Source organism: Chrysemys picta, chromosome 7, assembly GCF_011386835.1.
Source record: "Chrysemys picta bellii isolate R12L10 chromosome 7, ASM1138683v2, whole genome shotgun sequence".
In the NCBI taxonomy this organism is placed as follows: domain Eukaryota; kingdom Metazoa; phylum Chordata; order Testudines; family Emydidae; genus Chrysemys; species Chrysemys picta.
The window spans coordinates 29,810,697-29,827,212 of record NC_088797.1 but is presented as its reverse complement, the minus strand read 5'-3'; the positions used below and the strand labels follow the sequence as shown (position 1 = coordinate 29,827,212).

Below are 16,516 nucleotides of genomic sequence, written 5' to 3'. Positions count from 1 at the left end.
CAAACCTCCCCCCCCCCCATCTGCCCCTCACGCCAGGGCTCTGCATGCCCGCAATCCTCCTTCCCCCATGGCAGGGCCCCCCCAATCTGCCCCCTAAGCCAGGGCTCTGCATGCCCGCAATCCTCCTTCCCCCATGGCAACCCCCCCCATCTGCCCCCCATGCCAGGGCTCTTCATGCCTGCAATCCTCCTTCCCCCATGGCAGCCCCCCCTCCCAACTCCCCGCCCCGGGCTTGGCATGCCCGCACTCCTTCCCCCATGGCAGAGCCCCCCCCAATCTGCCCCCCCGCCGCCAGGGCTCAGCGTGCCTGCACTCCTTCCCCCATGGCAGCCCTCCCCCCCAATCTGCCCCCATGCCAGGGGCTGTGTGGCCTTCCCCTCCCCTCTGGGTGTCACTGTGTCACACTCTGTTGGGAGGGTGGGCAGAGATGAGATGGGGGAGTGTTCTGCTGGGAAGCCTGAACTGGTGCCAGCAACCAACTGTTTGATCCACAGACAACAGCAGAGGTGCTTGAAGCTGGGTGTAACAGGAGGGCCTGCCCCTTTAAGGGCGAGCCAGCCTGGCCCTGCTACACCTGTGCAGAGGGCTGGACTGAAGCCGGGGAGAGCCCAGCACTGGCGAGGAAAGCAGATGGGCTGTTTCTCTCTGGGGTAAGGAGCCTGGGGGAGAGCCAGGAGCTGGTTGAGGCTGCTGCAATGGTAGGTGGGTAGAGCTGGCCCCAGTTGTTGGGAGCCCAGGTGGCTAGACAGCAGGATAGATGGTTGCTGCTGGGCCCTGCCTGAAAGGAGGAGGGCTGGAGGTTCTCTTGTCTTAGAGCTGGATGTAGGGCTGAGCTCCCCGGAGCGGCTTGGCCGCAGAGCTAGGTTACCTCTGCGGGAGAAGTAGTCTGAAGAGCGTGATGGGGAAGTGCTGGGCTCTGGGGAGCTCTGGGATGGTCAGGCTTGTACCCTGGGGCTGTGCTGAAGGGCTGTCAGGGCCTTCACATGTCCCCCGTACCCCAGGATCCAGCGAGTGCTCGCCACTGCTCCTAGGGCCTTCCCTGAAGGATGGGAATGGCTCAGAGGCGGAGTTCAAGTTATGGTGTGACAGACCGAGACGTGCTGTTGAGTTCAGTGTAAGCTCAACCAATTACTTTTTATTTGTATTACACCTCCCAGAGCCGTGGTGCTAGGCGCTGTACAGACCCAGCATGGAAAGATGGCCCCAGCCTCAAAGAGCTTCTGGGCTAAGTATAAGAGAAGAAGCACTAGGTGGGGGAGCACGAAGCAATGATCAGACAGTGCTGGTCAGTCCAGAGGTGCTAGAACTAGGAGAACTGGGGGTGTGGCAGCACCCCCTGGTTTGAAGTGGTTTTCATGATATTCAGGGTTACAGTTTGGTTCAATGGCTCTCAGCTCCCCCACTATATGCATTATTCTAGCACCCCTGCCATGGTCTCCCTTGTTCTAGCATTTTGAGGCAGGGTGAATAGCAGAGGGATCTTGTAGTGAGGAGTTCCCCAAGCCTGTTTGGTGTTGTGTCCTTACAACTGGAAGGTGATAATAGCTGCCATCCAGGAGGTCTTTGATTTATAGGCCTGGCTACAGCTGATAGGTGTGCTAAGCGCCTTTCAGACTAAATGGAAGGAAGAGCAATTAATCTCCTCTTTGAAGTGAGAGCTGGAGAAGTGGAGCACTGCCTCAGACGTGGCAAGGTTGATCAGAAGCGAAATTGTGTAGTCTCAGGGGTTTCCTGATTGCCGGTTCCGGGGCTGGGGTGCTGAATGGTTGCAGCAGCGTCTGGATGGGAGAGCCAAATAGTGAGCAAGGCAGTCACAAGAGTGACCCTAAGTGAGAGACAGGGCTTCTTGGGCACAGGACTGGCTGGAGACTTGTGCGGGGATTTCAGACCAAGGCAACTGCCAGCTCTGTGTTCCTCCTGTGCTCAAGGAACAAAACTTTCTCTGTATGCTTAGAAAATGAACAGGATGGCACCAAAGAAGTAGCGGACTGGGACCATCTATTTCTTCTCCAAATGGGAATAATCTGGCAAGCCCCTGGCTACCAGCAATCAGCCTGGGATGAAGGGGCACCAGCATTAAGCATTTCCCATTGATCGTTCCTGAATTTGCCACCTTCCTGGCACATTCCCTGTCCCCTCATTTCTACATTTGGAAGCAGGGTGAATGGCAGTGGGATCCAGTGGCCATGAGTTCCCCAGGCTAATGTGATGAAGAAATAGATCCATCCGAAATTTTAAAAACACCCTTTTGAGAACTGAAGTTGGATCTTCCTGAGATGCCTCAGGCTTTGCCTGACCGAAGGGTGGGCGCTGGGTCCAGAGGCTGGGAACAGCAGCTGCCCTGTGCCAGGAGAAATGGAAATGATTAATAAACCATAATAGCAGCAATTCACATCATCTGTTTGTGTGACTGGAGGAGCAGGGTGGAATTGTTAATTAATTGCTGTGATTGCCACTCTGCCAGTGCCCCTCAATCCCAACCCACAGCCCCCTGCAGTCCCAGCCCTGGGCTCCACCCCCATGAACTCTGCTAATGCTTCTCAATCCTGACCTGCAGCCCCCCCCCCCATTGGGATTGAGGGGCACTGGCAGAGCTGGGGGTGGAGCCCAGGCTAGGATAGCAGGGGGCTGTGGGACAGGGTTGAGGGGCACTGGCAGAGCTGGGGGTGGAGCCTGGGCTCGGATAGCAGGGGGCTGTGGGTCAGGGTTGAGGGGCACTGGCAGAGCTGGGGGGGTGGGAGGCCAGAGTTGGAGTTTGCAATGCAATGGGGGGCATTGTCCTACAGCGTTCCATGGACATCATATCCACTGCTGCCCCCTCCCCCGCAGTCAGCAATTGCCCCAAGGGGCTGTTAATTAGGGGCTACGGTCACTCTCCAGATTCCCCTGGGAATGGAGCGCCCCCTGCCTTGGCAGAGCAGGCATCTGGCCGAGCTGAAAGTGTGAGCTGCTTAAATCAGAGCTCGCCTGCCTCCAGCTCCAAAGAAACCAGACTGTTACGCTCCCCCCGTCCCATGCCATGGCTTGAAGCCTGGCATCAGTTTCCCAGCTGCTCTGCCTGTCTGTACTGCATGGGGTGGTAACCCCAGCAACAGTGCTGTCAGTCACCCTGTATTTGGCAGGGGGCGTGGGGGGAACAGCACTGGATCCATTGTCCATGAAAATGAGGGACGTGATTGGAGAGGGGCAGGTAACAGGCAAAGCTACGTCATTGAGCTGTCCTTGCCATACAAACTCACACACCCCAGCTCTGCCGCTGCCCCTCAATCCTGACCAACAGCCCCCTGCTATGCTAGCCCTAGGCTCCCCCACAGCTCTGCCGGTGACCCTCAATCCTGACCAACAGCCCCCTGCTATGCTAGTCCTAGGCTCCCCCACAGCTCTGCCGGTGCCCCTCAATGCCGACCCACAGCCCCCTGCTATGCTAGCCCTAGGCTCCCCCACAGCTCTGCCGGTGACCCTCAATCCCGACCCACAGCCCCCTGCTATGCTAGCCCTAGGCTCCCCCACAGCTCTGCCGGTGACCCTCAATCCTGACCAACAGCTCAGGGCCGCCCAGAGGATTCAGGGGGCCTGGGGCAAAGCGGCGCTTGTACTCACCCAGCGGCAGTGCGGGTCTTCGGCGGCATTTCGGTGGCGGGGGGCCCTTCAGTCGCTCCGTGTCTTCGGCAGCACTGAAGAACCCACCACCGCCGAAGACCCGGACTGCCACCGGGCCAGGGCTTGCGGGGCTCCTGCGGGGCCTGGGGCAAATTGCCCTACTTGCCCCCCACTCTGGGCAGCCCTGCAACAGCCCCCTGCTATGTCAGCCCTAGGCTCCCCCACAGCTCTGCCGGTGCCCCTCAATCCCAACCAACAGCCCCCTGCTATGCCAACCCTAGGCTCCCCCACAGCTCTGACGGTGCTCCGCAATCCCGACCAACAGCCCCCTGCTATGCCAACCCTAGGCTCCCCCACAGCTCTGATGGTGCCCCTCAATCCCAACCCGCAGCCCCTTGGGGTCCCAGCCTGCTGGGATAACCCCCTCTGACTCAGCAGACACAGTGTGGTATAGTAGAGGTGGCCTTGGGCTAGGTCTTGGGACTTTTGGGTCCTGTATAGAGTCCCGCCACTGAACTTGGGCAAGTCCCTTTGTCACTCTCTGCCTCGGTTTCCCCTCCCACTCCTTGTTTAGATTGCGAGCTCTTTGGGCCAAGGACTGTCTCTCGCTGTAGGTCTGTGGAGCACCAGGCACAATGAGGCCGTGATTGGTTGGGAGTTTCTGGGTACAACTCTAACACTAATAATGAAGTTGGCTCTCCGCTGAGCGAAAGCATTTAAAATTTCTGCCTGAGTTCAGGGCGTCTGACATGTTCAGATTAGAAATAAGGCACCAGTTTTTAGCAGTGTGGGTGATTAAACATTGGAGCAAACTCCCAAGGGAAGTGGTGGATTCTCCAGACTGGCGGCCTTGCTGGGAGATGCTTAGGCAACCCAAGTGGCTGGGCTCAATACAGGGGAACTGCATGTCAGTCTGCCTGTGCTACACAGGAGGGCAGCCTAGATTGTCTCATGGTCCCCTCTGGCCTTAACTCTGGGAGTTTCTGGCTCTGTTTTAAAATAGCCCCTTTATTGTAGCCATGTGCCTCAGTCCCAGCCTGTGGTTAGAGCTGGGAGACAGGGTGCCCTAGTTCTAGCCCTGACTCTGGGAGGACAGTGGGGTCTAGTGGGTTAGAGTGGGAAACATGACTCCCACCCCCATGCGTTAACCCCTTAATCACAGACCTGGGAAGAGAACCCAGGAGTCCTGACTCCCATTTCCCCCCCTCCCCCCCTTACTAGGCCCCACTCAGAATCTCTCTGTCTATGTGAAGGCAAGATCTGAGCTGCCTGGGGTTAGGTCACAGGCAGGAGCATTTAAAACAGCTGCGTTTATAACCCAGCTTTGAGTTCATGGATCATAAAATATCGATCACCCCATAACGTGTGCATGTTGCAGGGGCTGATGGTCTGTTAGAGCCCTCGTCAGGCGTTTGTCCTATTGACTGAGTGTTGAAGGCTCGCTTGTCACTTTGATGGCGCTGTAAAAACCTCAATCCTTATCGTTATGATTCTGTTATTGGTCACACACCAGGACCCTGCCATGCTGGAGGCTGTCCAGACCCTAGCTGAGATCTGGGCCCTGCTCAGACACATGGTGAGAGACAGATCCTGCTCCCAAGGCTCACTGTCTGAGTAGACAAAGGGTGGGAGGAGAAACAGAGGCACGGAGAGACGAAGGGATTAGCCCAAGGGCAGTAGCAGAGCCAGGAGTGGAACCCAGAGTCCTGACTCCCAGGCCAGTGTTGTTGAACTAGGGCTAATATGCTAAAGTGAGACCTCTGATCTTGACCTGAAGACACCATATGCTGGAGTATCTGCTATGTCCCTGGGTCAGCTGTTTAATGGTTAATCCCCCTCCCTCTTAAATATCTGCACCTGATTTCCAGCCTGTTTGTCCAGCTCCAAACCAGTCGGTAATGGGGGGTGGGGGATTTGCCCATTCTATCTCCTAACGGTCCGTAGGAGGGTATTTTGGTCCTGGGCTCTAATCCGCGGGGAGCAGGTTCTGGAGAGCAGAGAGCTCTTTGAGGCAGAATGAGATCCCTTGGCTGGGAAGTGAAGCTGGACCAATTCAGGTTAAAGTGTGGCCAGATGTTTTTAAGTGGAAAGGGGATTCACCATTGAAACACCTGACCCAAGGGATGGGGTGGATTCTCTGTCATGTGGAGCCTTTAAATTGAGACTGGATGTGTTTCTCTGAAGCATTGGGGATCGGCCACAGCTGGAGACAGGGCCCGTGTGCTGAGGTGGTTCAGCGACTCCTCTCTAGCTGCCTGGCTGGTGGGTCTTGCCCAGATGCTCAGGGTCCAGCTGATCACCAGATTGGGGGCTGGGAAGGAATTTTCCCCTGGTCAAGATTGGCAGGGACCTTGGGGGGTTTCACTTCCCTCTGCAGCATGGGGCAGGGGTCGCCTGCTGGGATCCGCTGGGCGTGACTCACCTCAGCAATTCCCTGCAAGTGCAGGGGTCTGGGGTATTGGAGGCCCCTCAGCTCCCCTGTTCTCTGCCTGGGACTCACAACAGGCAGGGCTCCTGAGAATCGAAATATGTCTAACTAAAGTCTTTCTGCTCAATTCAGGGGGAACTGGCTGAGATAGAATTGCCTGTGCTAGACAGGATGTCAGATTGGATGATCTATTGGTCCTTTGTGGCCTAAAACTCATTGAAACCCAAAAGCTGAGCTCTAGCTCGCCCACCAGCTCTGCGCTGGAGGCAGGAGTGACTGGGGTAGATTCTCCTGAAGGTCAAATTGGGTGAACTGGATGGTCCCGTACAGTTTTGAAACCCAGAAGGAGCCGAGCCCAACAGAACTGACACATTTTGTCAGCTGTTAGGGGCAGGGTTGATCTTTGTTCTGTTTGTACAGTGTCTAGCACCAGGGCATCATGGTAATCCAGATAACGCCTCCCTCTCATCAATCAAACCTCTATAGCATTTACCATGCCAGGCCAGAGCTTATGTTGTAGGCAGAGCCCTGGCAGTGAGGGGAGTGTATTTTGTTGGTGGAGCTCAGCAGAATATTGGGAACCCTCCTTAATTCCAATGCAAAAGATCAGACCGGATTAGAAGAAGGTTATTAAAATCTATTCACCATCCTGAGAAGTAGCTGGCCTAGGCATGTGCTTGATAGAGCTGGGTGGAATTCGTCATGTGAAACGCTTTTCAGCAAACAATGCACATTTGGTAACACTAAAACATTCCATGAATTTCTGTCTTTTTTTTTTTTTTTCAGAATTGTTCATTTCTGGAAAGAAATCCCCCAAATTAAAAAATGTTGAAAAGGCCAATTTTGGAGGGAGAAGGGGAATTCTTTACATTCAGAACAGCTTTTCATCTCAGATTTTCCTTTAATTTGACTTTAACATTTTCAAAAAGTTCAATTGAAATAAAACTCAGGAGGGCGAAGTGGCAGGGGGGTAAGGAGAGGAAATGATTTTGGTTGAACAGAACATTGTTTCGACAAAATTAAAGTGAAAGTTTTAGTTTGACCCCAAACAGATTTCTTCTCCATCTTGATTTACCAAACAATCAGTTCAGACTGAATTTTTATTTTGCTATTTCAAACTAGCCAATGCACTGGAAAATCTGTGTGTTGGTGTGTGGTGTGTGTGTGGGTTTTTTTTTTTTTTTTTTTTTTTTTTTTTTTTTTACCCAACTCTCCAAGCTAGAAAGGATAGGGGACTTGAGGATGCCTTGATGTTAGCTGTTCTCTGTTTCTTTGGTGTACTCTTCGTTGTGTTGTCTGTCCTGAGGCTACAATGTAGCTGGTAGAACTTGTTCTTAGGAATGATTGTTCCTTCAGTTTTCCTTTGTCCCTCTTTGGGATCTTGCAGCCACCCCAAATTTCTCCCTCAGTGGCCATTGAGCTAAACATGGCATATTTATAGAGCCCTGCAAATCTGCAGATATCCACTCGCGGATCTCTGCTTTATATCTGCGGATCATTTTTGCAGATTGGATGCAGATACAAATTTTATATCTGTGCAGGACTCTACATATTTAATGCTTTAAGATTGTGAGTATTAGCTCTACCTTCAGTTACGAGTTTCTAAAGGCTCAAAATCAAGAGGCAAATAAACCCTCCAAATTTTTTTTTAAGATCACTTGATAATTAAACCAAATGTGATTTCTCCCCCACCCTGGAGGCCCTATTTATGACTTTGAATGCTTGAACTTGGCTCTATGGGACTATGTAAAAACAGCTCCCTGTCTTCTGAGCGCTCCCACTCAGGCATGTTCAGAATTGGACTGGCTGGGGCCTGCAAACTGGATTTAGGCCTGGCTTGTGCATCACACAAGCGCCATCACTGGCTAAAATCCCAGCTTTGTGGCCCCGGTTCAGCAAAGCACATCGAGGGCAGCTTTCAAAGGCCTAAATGGGAGTTACTTGCCCTACTGAAAGTCAATAGGATTTAGGCTCCTAACAGCCTTTTTAGAAAGGTCCCATAAGAGCTTGTAGTTAAGTACCTGCTTGAGTAATCCCTTTGCTGTTCAACACAGCATTTAAATACTGGCTTAACTTATGATTGTAGGTAGTATTTCTGTAGCATCCGGAGGCCCTAAGATCACGGGAGAGGGGCATTGTGCTGGGCACTGCACAGACCCGGGGCCCCGTCATGCAGTTCAATGCACGGGTAGGCAGTGAGAGACAGTCCTTGCCCTGAAGAGCAATAGACAAAGGAGAGGAAACTGAGGCACTGAGCAGGGAGGGGACTGTCCTGCCACTCTGTGCCTCGGTTTCCCCTTTTGTATAATAATGGGGCTGCCAATCCTGGCCTGTGTTTGCCAATGACTTTGAAACTGGTGGTTAGAAAACCCTGTGTGATCCCAAAGGGCAATAGAATCAATGCACCCGCAGATCCCCAGCTCTGTGGGGACAGTGGGAGACACTGGAGGAGGAGAGGCTATGGCGGGTAATGTGGGATATGATGCGGGGCCCCATGTGAGGTAACAGACTATGGGGATCAGAGGCCCCAGTTGGGGGTTATTTGGGGACACTTGGGCTCTATGGAGGAGGTTAGGTTCTGGTGGACACTGGCACTGCTGTGGTCAGTTGAAGGTTAACACAAGCTCTCCTCCTCCGCTCTCTTGGCAGCGTGGACCTGGTGCATGCCCAGATCCACATCGCGGAGGGGAAGAGCCTGGCAGAGTTGGGCCTGCGGCAGGACAGCATACGCATCAATGGCTGTGCCATCCAGTGCCGCGTCACCACCGAGGACCCCTCCCGTGGCTTCCAGCCCGACACCGGCCGCATTGAGGTAGGACACCGCCCCGCTTCTGTGCGGGGGCCGACCAGGCTCAGTTTGGCGCCTTGCTGGGGAAGGGCAGAGTGCGGATCTGCTCTTGGTTGGAGAACAGTTTGACTTGACATTGAAAAGCGAAAATTTTCAGCCCAAACCTGGACGATTTGTAAAGAAACAATTTGGCCCCAAACGGGGAGACTTCTGGCTGAAAACTGCTGAAAATCCAGCACGCTTTCCCCAGAACTGTAACGTTTCCAGCCAGGAACTTCCAAATTCTGAAAGGCGTCTGGCCCCACACTGGTCAATTTTCAGTTTTTAATGAAAAATCTACAATTCTGAGGCTGGTGGAAACTTTCTGTGGGATTCTCTGTATGTGGGAAACCTCATTTTCCTTCCTAAAAAAGCTTTGGGGGAAATATTCTCCCCGAGTGATGGATGCTGCCAGCAGCATAGGGGTGTATGTGAGAAGAGGAGAAAGTGAGGGGGCTGTGTGTGTGTTAGAGGTACAAGGGGGTGTTATCCTCAGTACTGTGTGTGAAACTCAGTCTGGAGACAGATTTTAATCCACTGGCAAGCATGTGTTAAAGTCCACCTCTGTGTCTGATCCATGGAAGCTAGCAATGGGATCTAGTGGTGAGAGCCAGCTCTGGGATGGGAATGGGAGTTAGTGGGTTAGAGTTGGGGGAGGGGGGGGGGGGCCTCAGAGTCAGGATTCCTGGGTTCTATCTCTGACTGTTGGAGGCTTCAGCATGTGAAGATCAACCTGCTAGTTTCCTTCTTGGCGGTTCGCATTCCCTGGCATTGTGCTAGATTCTCTGGGGCGCTGGCGATAAACAGAAGCACTTGTATTCCGTCTGCATGACAGGCTGCTCCATTCAAACCCCGGGCGTGGGCGTTCGGCTGTTCAAACTCCCCGTTCCCTTCCTAACGACGCGACAGCTCTTGCCACTCAAACTAACAACTGGGGATCGCTGCAAAAGAGTCTGGCACGGATACACCCCCCTGCCAGCTGGCAGCAGGAGAGGAGGGGCTGTGAGAGCCCCACCGATTCTGCTCTCTTGACTGGGCTGGGGAGTAGAAAAGCGGGGGGCTAGGATCCTTGCCTGAGCATGTGTGTGCATTCAGATGTGCTGGGAATGGTGGGAGTGTCAGTAGGGGCATGGTGGGTACCGGGAATTTGTTTTGTAGGAGTGGCGTAGGCCCTTACCCCAGGGTTGGATGGGTAGGGCTGTGTGTGTGTTGGTGGGGACCCTTGGATTTCCCTTGGGGAAGGGGCAGCAAGGGGATAGCTTGGCTCTCCAGGTGGTGTACACGCTTTGTCGATCCATACTACACAATCACAGGGTGGCAACTAGAATTATTAGAGACCTAGTAAAACTCCTGCAAAGAAAGATTGACTAGATGGGGTTTGCTCACTGTAGAGAGGAGATGAATTCGAGGGGACATGTTTAAAGTCTGTATAATAATATTCAGTGTTACAGCAGTTAATGGCAGTAGCTAATTTTGGAGGCAAAACTCATACTCCAAGGTTTAAACCAATCTGTGACTGGTAAACAGTAACACAAATAATTAAGTGCCCTGCAGCCAGGTTGCTCATAGATTTTAAGGCCAGGAGAGACCCTTGGCCATCTTGTCTGACCTCCTGTAGGACACAGACCTGCAAAATTCACCCAGCTCCCCTTGTATTGAGCCCAGTCAGTTGTGTTGGACTAAGCCATCTTCCAGAAAGGCACCAGTCCGGATTTGGAGACACCAAGAGCTGGAGAATCCACCCCAGCCCTTGACAGTTTGTTCCAATGGTTACTCATCTGCACTGTTTTCTGTGATAATTGGACCAGCCAATAAGTTGGCTGCAATATTGAAAAGGCCGATGAGTCAAAATGGCCACATTTCAGGGGAGCGGGTCAGTTTCAACAAAGCTTTTGATAGAAACCTGCTGTTTTTCTCTTGGCTCCCCCGGCTCCTTGGTGGCCTGCCTGGCAGGGAGCTTGGAAGCTGGGGCCTAGCGAGCTCCCCAGCAGCGTAGTTTGTTTTGGAAACACCAGAACTTTCTGTTTGTGGGAATGTTTTGGTGTTTCCAAAACAAACGATTGTGGAATTCCACTTCTGCAAAGTTTTGACATTTCAGTTTTCGGCCTCATTCAGGACAAAAAGGTGATGGAAACCCCAGTTTTTTTGCCAGCCAGCTATACTGCTTATTCTCTCTCATTTGATTATTGTTTGTGTTATGGTAGCACTCCTGTTGTGCCGGGTGCTGTCTGGATCCTGACTGAGTTCGGGGCCCCTTTGGGCCAGGCACTGCACAGACACCCGAGAGACAGTCCCTGCCCTGAAGAGCAGGAGAGAGGAAACTGAGGTACAGAGAGGGGAAGGGACCTGCCAAAGGTCAGTGGCAGAAGTAGGAATAGAACCCAGGAGTCCTGACTCCGAGTCCAGTGCTCTGTCTCCCTTCATTTTGGTCTCCAAATGAGCTGTCACTCAAGATCCTGCTTAGCGGGAGCCTGGAGAATGTCTAAACCTCCCACTTTGCTCCTGCAGTTGGATTCATCGTGCGGCGAACGTGGCATTATCTAATTCCAACCCTGCCATGCTTTCAGGGATCCCACTCTGAGCAGACGCTGTCTCGTCTACTGCCTTCCATGCCTCATTAGCCGGCCTGGTCGGCCGCTCTTCTGGACACACCGCTGCCTCCCACGTTGATTCTCGTTAGCTGCTCTGTGGGCCAGTGGTTTCAATTTCCTGCTTTCAGCGATTCCCAGAGCTTTTCAGATGCAGCCACTTATTAGAACAAGGGGCCCTGTACCATGGAGCCTGAGTCTTCTAGACGGAGCAGTTGCCTGGTTTTATTTATAACCTACCTTAAGTACTTACCTGGACACCTGTTACCATAATGTCTCAGCACCTCGCAATCTCAAAGGCATTTACCCTCACCACACTGTGGGAGATAGGGAAAGATGAATGATCCCCATTTTACAGATCGGGAAACTGAGGCCCAGAGAGGCTGGATGCTGGTCCAAAGTCTCCCAGAGAGTCTGTGGCAGAGCAGGGAATTTCATAGTTTAAGGCCAGAAGGGATCTATAGATTACCCAGTCTGACCTCTTGTCTATCTCAGGCTGTTCAATTCCCCCTGTATTGAGCCCCAAGATAGTAGTTAAACCAAAGCATTTCAGCCATCAGGAGACTAATCGGTTGTGAGCCCCAGGCAGGGAACAGGAGAGACCAAAGGGCTCCGAAGGCCCCTGCGCTGAACCATGCCCAGCTGATCTCAGCAGGTGACCTGTGCCCCATGCTGCAGAGGGAGGTGAAAACCCCCAAGATCTCTGCCAATATGACCTGGGGGAAATTCCTTCCCAAACCCCAGTCTGATGATCAGCTGGACCCTGAGCATGTGGGTAAAACCCACCCACCAGGCAGCTAGAGAGAGGATTCTGGCCCATGCCACCCAGTGACCCATCTCCAGGAGTGGCTGATCCCTGATGCTTCAGATGAAAGCAAAATCCCTACCCCCACCCCCCAACCCACAATACATCTGGCCAGCTGTGCATGGGTGGGAAAAACTACTTGAACCAAGATCTCCCAAAACACAGGCTAGAACTTCTAACCCAGGGATTGGCAACCTTTGGCCCACGGCCCGCCAGGGTAAGCCCCCTGGTGAGCCGGGCCGGTTTGTTTACTTGCCGCGTCCGCAGGTTTGGCCGATCCCGGCTCTCACTGGCTGCGGTTCACCGTTTCAGGTCAATGGGGGCTGCGAGAAGCTGCAGCCAGCACATCCCTTGGCCCGCGCCGCTTCCTCCAGCCCCCATTGGCCGGAACGGCAAACAGCGGCCAGTGGGAGCCGCGATCGGCCGAACCTGCGGACGCGGCAAGTAAACAAACAGGCCCGGCCTGCCAGGGGGCTTACCCTGGCGGGCAGCGTGCCAAAGGTTGCCGATCTGTGTCCTAACCATTGGGCTGTCCTCGCTCTCTCAACTGATTGCCACGTATGCTGCAGTGTTTCTTCCATTGTCAGGCTCTCTGCAGACTCAGGCTGCTTTCCTGCATCAGTTACACCTGGCGCACATCCCCCACCCCTCTCAGAGCGATCGGCTCGGGCTCTCTGCAGACTCAGGCTGCTTTCCTGCACCAGTTACACCTGGCGCACATCCCCCACCCCTCTCAGAGCGATCGGCTCGGGCTCTCTGCAGACTCAGGCTGCTTTCCTGCATCAGTTACACCTGGCGCACATCCCCCACCCCTCTCAGAGCGATCGGCTCGGGCTCTCTGCAGACTCAGGCTGCTTTCCTGCATCAGTTACACCTGGCGCACATCCCCCCCACCCCTCTCAGAGCGATCGGCTCGGGCTCTCTGCAGACTCAGGCAGGCATTGCTGCATCGCTTGCAATATGCACAAGGCACCCGTTCATCCACTTGCTTGGCGGCTTGCTGGAATGAAGTCTTTCTGCAGTACCACACTCCGTGCCAGGATTCATCTAGCTCTGGAATGCCCTTGCATCTCTTCTCTCAGCAGCGTGAGCCACCCACCAGGATGTCGTGACTTCTGCTAATTTAACATCTCCTCCCGCTTCTGCTGGGTGCAAAACAGCATCATCAGCATGCTCCACGCAGGACTCCTGGGTTCCGTGTCTCACTCTGGGACGGGCGCGTGGTCTGGGGGGTTAGATCAGAGACGGCTGGGAGCCAGGACTCCTAGGTTCTGTTCTCTGAGGTCAAGTGATGCGAGGCGGGGAGATGAGAGCTGATCTGGGTGAATTTGGGATGTGATCCAGCTGGCTTAGACTCCCTGTGGTCTGGGTCTGAGCAGGGAGCTTATCGGCCTGTGCTGTTAAGGTTGGCTGGCTCGGCAAATTAGCCAGCTCTCTGCCTTGACCAGTGTCCTTGGCCCGGAGCGCAGCGCCGCCAGCTCGGTATCTGCTAGCAGTTTCTGTTCCGTCTCACACGCAGCCGGTTCCAGCTCCGATTGAAAAGCCCTGGGGATTAAGGAGGAGACGCGTGCATCTGCAGCTGTCTCTTAATTATTAACTAGGAGTAGGAAATAATATTATAGTAAAGTCTGCAGATCCCCCCACGAGCAGGGCCCAGTTGGGCTGGGCTCCGCACATACACAGTGAGGAACTGTACCTGTCCCCCAGATCTTATAATCTCATGGACAAAGGGTGGGAGGGAAACACAGGTACCAAATGGGGAGGGACTTGCCTCAGGTCACACAGCAGGTCAGAGACAGATCTGGGAACAGAAGCCAGGAGTCCTCCTGACTTCCACCCCCCTGCTCTAGCCATGGGACCCCACTCCCCTCCCCGAGCCAGAAAGAGAATCCAGGATTTTGGCTGAAATCCCCTTTGTTGTAGCCATTAGACTATACTCCCTGCCAGAGCTCTGGTGGGATGTATGGGGGGCCAGGCCTCCTGGGATCTATACTCTAGTCAGAGTAGAAGGGCTGGTGGCCAGGACTCCTGGGTTCCTCTCCAATTGTGGGAGGAGAGTGGGGGTAGGGGTTAGTGCAGGAAGTCCAGACGCAGGTAGTGAGTGTGATTAGACTCTGGGCCCTATCCCGGGCCCTGCCACCCCCACTGTGTTCTCAGCCCTCCCTACTCTACCCCCCACCCCTCGCAGCACTCACTCGTGACCTCCTCCTTCCTGCAGGCTGGGTGATTGAGCTCAGAGGGAGTTAGCTGGGCCCTGGCCGCTGACCTAAGCCACTCTCTGAGGAGGTCTCTGCTGCTCCACACATCAGAGCTCTGGAGGGCCGGACAGATTCTTGGCGTGGGAGGCAGCATGGTCCAGTGGATGGGGGCTGGGCTGGGAGCCAGGATTCCTGGGTTCCCATCTCGCCTGTTGAGAGGGTTAGAGCAGGGCTGAGCTGGGATTCAGGACTCCCGACTCCTTACTTGCTTTGTGCTTCTATGGGCCCAAAGCAGAACGACTGTGAGCTCCCTTTGGCTGCAAGGGCAGTTGGGGAGTTGAGCCATCAATCACGTCTGCTTTACTGAGCCGAAATTCTGCCCGGCTTCCCCTTCGCCTCAGTGCTTCACCGCTGTCTTTCTGCACAGAGCCAAGGGGGTCGAGGCGGCTGGGCTGCTGCTTAGTGCCTGCGAGCAGGAGGAAGGAGAAGGTAATTGACACGGCACAGAGTAGCGCTCTGCTCCGTGGTAGCAGGGTGTGGGCTGGGGGTTGGCCAGGCTGATCCGGCCTGTACACTGTTTAAGCTGGGATGGAGAGCGCTTTTGAAGTGCGGTGCAGGTTGGGGAGGTCTGTCTGGCAGCTCAAACGGCAGAGACTTCTGTCAGGGCTTTGGTCCCTTCTGTAACCCTAAAAACATTGGAAGGAGCAACTGTGCACTTATAAAATCACAGACATGTGGGGCTGGAAGGGGTCTGGAGAGGTGATCTACTCCAGACCCCTGCACTGAGCCAGAACCAAGTAAACCTAGACCATCCCTGACAGGGGTTTGTCCAACCTGTTCTTAAAAATCTCCAATGACGGGGAGTCAACTCCAGAGCTTAGCTGCCCTTTGAGTCCGAAAGTTCTTCCTCATATCTGGCCTAAATCTCCTCCCTTGCTGCAGATCGAGCCCATTATGTCTTGTCCTACCTTGAGTGCCCATGGAGAACTGTTGATCCCTGCCCTCTTCGTAGCAGCCCGTAACATACGGGAATACCTTTGGCAGGCCTCTCCTCAGTCACTCGGTTGTCTCTTCTCAGGGCTAAACAGGCCCATTGTTTTTTCTTTTCCTCACAGGTCAGGTTTTCTAAACCTTTTCTCATTTTTGTTGCTCTCCTCTGGACTCTCCGGTTGGTCCTCATCTTTCCTGAAGTGTGGCACCCAGAACCGGACACAGTACTGCAACTGAGGCCTCACCAGTGCCGAGCAGAGCAGGGCAGTTACCGCCCAGGTCTTGCATACGACACTCCTGTTAATACACCCCAGTATATTTAGCCTTTTTTGTGACAGCATCATCTTGTTGACTCCTATTCAGTTTGTGATCCGGTATAACTCTGGATCCTTCTCAGCAATACTACTGCCTCGCCAGTTATTCCCCATTTTGTAGCTGTGCGTTTGATTTTTCCTTCCTACGTGCAGTGCTTTGCATTTGTCTGTATTGCATTTCATCTTGTTAATTTCAGACCAGGTCTCTAATTTGTCAAAGTTGTTTTGAATTCTAAGCTTGTCCTCCAAAGCACTTGCAACCCCTCCCAACTTGGTGTCATTTGCAAATATAAGCCTACTCTGCACTCCATTATCCAACTCATTAATGAAAATAGTGAACAGAACCAGGACTGACCCCTGTGGGATCCCACTAGATATGCCCTCCCAGTTGGACAGTGAACCATTGATAACTATTCTTTGAGTACAATCTTTCAACCATTTGTGCACCCTCCTTATAGTAATTTCACCTATGCTACATTTCCTTAGTTTGTTTATGAGAATGTCACTTGGGAGTGTGTCAAATACCTTACTAAAATCAAGATACATTGCGTCTACTGCTTCCACCCCATCCACTAGGCCAGTAACACTGTCAAGAAGGAAATTAGGTTGGTTTGGCATGATTCGTTCTTGACAAATCCATGCTGGCTATTCCTTATAACCCCATTATCCTCGGGGTACTTACAAATTGATTGTTTAATAATCTGTTCCAGTATCTTTGCAGGCGTCAAAGTTAGGCTGACTGGTCTATTATTCTCTGTGTCCTCTT

General features: G+C 53.3%; 1 protein-coding gene across 11 annotated transcripts in view; it reads left to right on the top strand.

The window, feature by feature from the left end:
* PC (pyruvate carboxylase) overlaps positions 1-16,516 on the top strand; it is a 245,306-nt gene that overhangs the window by 152,194 nt on the left and 76,596 nt on the right. For all 11 annotated transcript variants that reach the window (XM_065552955.1, XM_065552958.1, XM_065552954.1 and 8 more), the window contains one exon: positions 8,678-8,840. In XM_065552955.1, coding sequence (XP_065409027.1) covers positions 8,678-8,840 — 163 coding nt within the window. The remainder of the gene's footprint in view (positions 1-8,677; positions 8,841-16,516) is intronic.